This window comes from Acyrthosiphon pisum, chromosome A1, assembly GCF_005508785.2.
Source record: "Acyrthosiphon pisum isolate AL4f chromosome A1, pea_aphid_22Mar2018_4r6ur, whole genome shotgun sequence".
Taxonomy (NCBI): domain Eukaryota; kingdom Metazoa; phylum Arthropoda; class Insecta; order Hemiptera; family Aphididae; genus Acyrthosiphon; species Acyrthosiphon pisum.
In genome coordinates, this window is record NC_042494.1 from 103456922 (window position 1) to 103460827 (window position 3906).

Consider the following 3906-nt stretch of genomic DNA (forward strand, 5'->3'; position numbering starts at 1 on the left):
TTCAACAAGTTGGTTAATATTAAAACTAACTATGTATATGAAAGTTGGTTACGGAAATTTGCTATGTTGTACGTTTCTTACAAATGGTATTGCGTCCTCATAATTTATTTAATTTTGAGATTTAATAAATTATATATTTAGTCCACGGACTAACATATAATATCTTGGTCCGTGATTTAGTCCTTATACTCAGATGATTAGATATTTAGATGATAGAAAACACATGTATGACGCCCTTTCGAAAAAATACAAATGCTTTGTATTATAAGTTATACTATCTGAATTTACTTACTTATACTTACCGTAATCACTGTTTCCCAATATCCCTCCTATTATTGCTGACACATAACAAAGCATCATAAATACATGATAAATGTCAACTGCTTGTCTTTCGTCGTAGAACAAAACATCTCGCATGTAAAATGATAGTACAGCTGTAATAAATCGTACATATTAGATTTTGAACTGAGCATGGAATGTATTATTTTTATAATTTTTCAGTTAGAAGGAGTAATCAATAATATTCATAGATCGTCTAAAAATCAAGCATTTAATTGTAGTATAATGATTTTTTTTTTACATATTTATTGAAAGTCTGAACATAGTAAACAAATATTATCTAAAGACGCAATGACCCAGAGAAATTTATTGTAAGTACTTTTTAAAAAATTTTTGTAAGGTTGATTTTTGATGATATTTAATAATACGTACCTATATGTATATGTTATTTTTTTATTTAATAATAAAAACAATAAAACAATACATTTTGTCAAAATACGATCTTTAAATGCTTATAAAAAAAAATTGTGCCTATGTATTTTTAATATTTTTCAACTGCTATTGTAACAATATATCAGGAGCCTTGTATTAATGTTTCACACTTTTTAGCCCAACAGATAAAACTTAATTGATGTTTATAGAAAAAAAAACTAAAAAAATTTAAAACTGACTATGTCCGTAAACAGGCCAAGAAGAGTCAAATTATTTTCAAAATTTTATCGTATATAGAAAATGCTAATATAAACATTCAGTTAAATTTTCAAGTATCTACAGTCATTTGTTTTTTAATTATAATAAAATAAGAAAATCGTTACGTGAGAAATCGAGTGAATATCAAATGTTGTAAAAATATGAATTTCAAACGCTCATAAAAATTTAATTTGACATGCTTGTAGATATTTTTTTTTTTTAAAAAGGTAGACAAAGTTATGAAGAATCTTGTATTATATTTTCAAATCTTAGATTTAAAAAGAAAATTTTTCATGAATTTCTAACTCAAAATAATTTGCAAATTTTCGTCATTTTTACGTATATTGCCAATATTTGAACTCTAGATACTTATAAAAAAAATGTGACTATGGATTTTTAATTTTTTTCATCTGCCTTTGAAACAATATAATAGGAAACTTCTATTCAATTTTCAAGCTTTTTTAACCAACCAATAAAATTTAATTGATATTTATAGAAAAAAAAATTAAAAAAATGGAAACTGAAAATGTCCGTAAACAGCTCAAAATAAATCAAAATATTTGAAAAATAGAAATGATCTATAGAAAATGCTAATATAAACATTCAGTCAACATTGTATGTACCTACGGTCATTTGATTTAGAGTTGTATCAAAAACCAAAATCGATTTTCTCGAAAACAGATTTTGCGTAAAAATTCCCGTTTTTCCTTAATTTTTCTTTTGTTTTTCACGTCGCATTTAAAATCTACTGATAAATTTTAGAACTAGATTCACTTTCAGTTCATCAGAACAGGTACTGTTGAAGAAAATTCAAGCACTTTTACTGTCCTAAAAGGTAATGACAGACACAAAAAAAAAAAAAAACACACACACCATTGTAAAATAAATACATTCATCGTTCCACTCAGAATCTAAAGTAGAGGTGTTCATGCTTAGTAAATGATCTTGTGGATGTTTATGTTTTAATACTAGTGATAATTTTTTACTTCATGACAAAGATAATATTATTGTTTATTTTTTATTTTTTTTATTTATTTTGATACAATTATTGTTTATAAGAATTCAATAATTGCCTGTTAACACTGCAATTAACTAAATTCCACATCGTATACAAAAGTATTGTATTATTAAATTTTTGAATTAAAAAAATGAATAGAACATTGCAGTGCGTTGAAGAAAGACGAGAGACTAAAACAATGACGTCCAGACATCCAGATGTTGTGGACAGTGTACCTTCTACTTACATCGGAGGCTTGAAAAAGAAAATCGTTCCAAAAACTCCATTATAACGACAAAATACATTCGCATTGGATGGTTGCAGTTCATGATTTTTTTTATAAGTACCTACCTAAATTAATATTTAACTGATTTAATAATAAATAGGATTTATAATGCATAATGAAAAATTATTAAACAAATTGAAACGAAGAATAATATTGCATGACAACCTATTAAAAATATCGAATTAGTAAATAAAGACTCGGTAAAAATTAAATCAAACGGTTATTTGCGGTACAGCGCGATTGCGCACTTTTACACCTTTTATTTGAAAAAAACACAATTGTGGCTCAACTGAAAAAAGTAAATTAAAAACTTTTCTTATTTATACTTGGAATTAATTTTGATATAATGATATATCATTGAATTATTTATTGTTGGCAGTAAGACTGCTTTTTTGTAGTAAAAAGTTATAAAAACTACAATCGCTTATAGTTACATTAAAATTAGAATTATACTTAGGTATTAGTAGTTATTTAATATTAAGTATATTAAGTACCTATATAACAGGGGTGGCCAAACCGCGGCTCGCGTCATAGACTTTTGCGGCTCGCATCTTAACGTAACATTAGACGTAAATTAACGTAAGAGCCAAGATGTAAAAAAAAAAGGTGGGTAAGTGGATGTCGCTCTGCTGTACTGTAGGTTTCAAGTGGGTCACTGTATAATGGATAGTATTAAATTTAAATTCAATGATATAATATCACTGTATAAGAAAAACGATTCTGAGCGGAGACGGTTTGTCAGTCTAGGTATTAGACATACCTATTATAGGTATACTTATCTATAGTATTGACAAAAAATTGACCTATAATAGGTATTAATAATAAATTCCAAATTAATCATATCACAATATCCATCAGGTAACGCGTTATACATCAACAACAAACCGTGGTACTATCATAGATATATAATAGTATACTTTAGAAGTTTCAAGTACCCATAAATAATATTATACAATCATTATAATCACAACAAAATAACTAAAATAGTTATTCCAGGTTTTTTAATATGTAATTTCGTCCAAATTTGAACTTAAAATGACTATAAAAATAAACTGTGCTAATGTATTTCTTAAAATTTTTGGTAACAGAGTTAAATATTTACGTGGAATCTTCTTTTAAATTTTCAATCCTTAAATATAAAAGTTAAACATTTTATAATTTTTTAACTTTGAAATAATTATTCAATTTTAAATTTGATAAATTTTGTCAAGATTTTAACTTCAAATGCTTATAAAAAAAAATTGTACCTATGTATTTGTAATATTTTTCAACTGCTATTGTAACAATGTATCAGGAGCCCTGTATTAATTTTTTACACTTTTTGGCCCAATAGATAAAACTTAATTGATATTTATAGAAAAAAAAACTAAAAAAATTGAAAACGTACAATGTCCGTAAACAGCTCAAAAAGAGTCAAATTATTTTAAAAATTTTATCGTATATATAAAACGCTAATATAAACATTCAGTGAAATTTTCAAGTTTCTACAGTCAATCGTTTTTTAATTACAACAAAATAAGAAAATCGTTACGTAAGAAATCGAGTGAATACCAAATGTTGTAAAAATATGAATTAGAATCCTCCTTAGATGATTGTGTGTTGTTACAGATTGATTTTGATCGGTTCACCGAATGGTTTCAATACTCTAGGCTTA

The 3906-nt window shown here is 25.8% G+C and overlaps 1 protein-coding gene across 6 annotated transcripts in view; it reads left to right on the top strand.

Moving 5' to 3' along the window:
* The window catches only part of LOC100570076 (ABC transporter G family member 23-like), a 24363-nt gene that overhangs the window by 4192 nt on the left and 16265 nt on the right, over positions 1 to 3906 (top strand). For 2 of the 6 annotated variants that reach the window (XM_016807031.2, XM_016807035.2), the window contains exon 2: positions 502 to 650. The exons of 1 other annotated variant lie outside the window; for it this stretch is intronic. In XM_016807031.2, the coding sequence (XP_016662520.1) occupies positions 631 to 650 (20 nt within the window). In that variant the 5' untranslated portion in view covers positions 502 to 630. Of the gene's footprint in view, positions 1 to 305; positions 651 to 2043; positions 2310 to 3906 lie in introns of those variants that run through there. 3 more of the 6 variants (XM_029487931.1, XM_029487932.1, XM_016807030.2) reach the window with 3 other exon arrangements.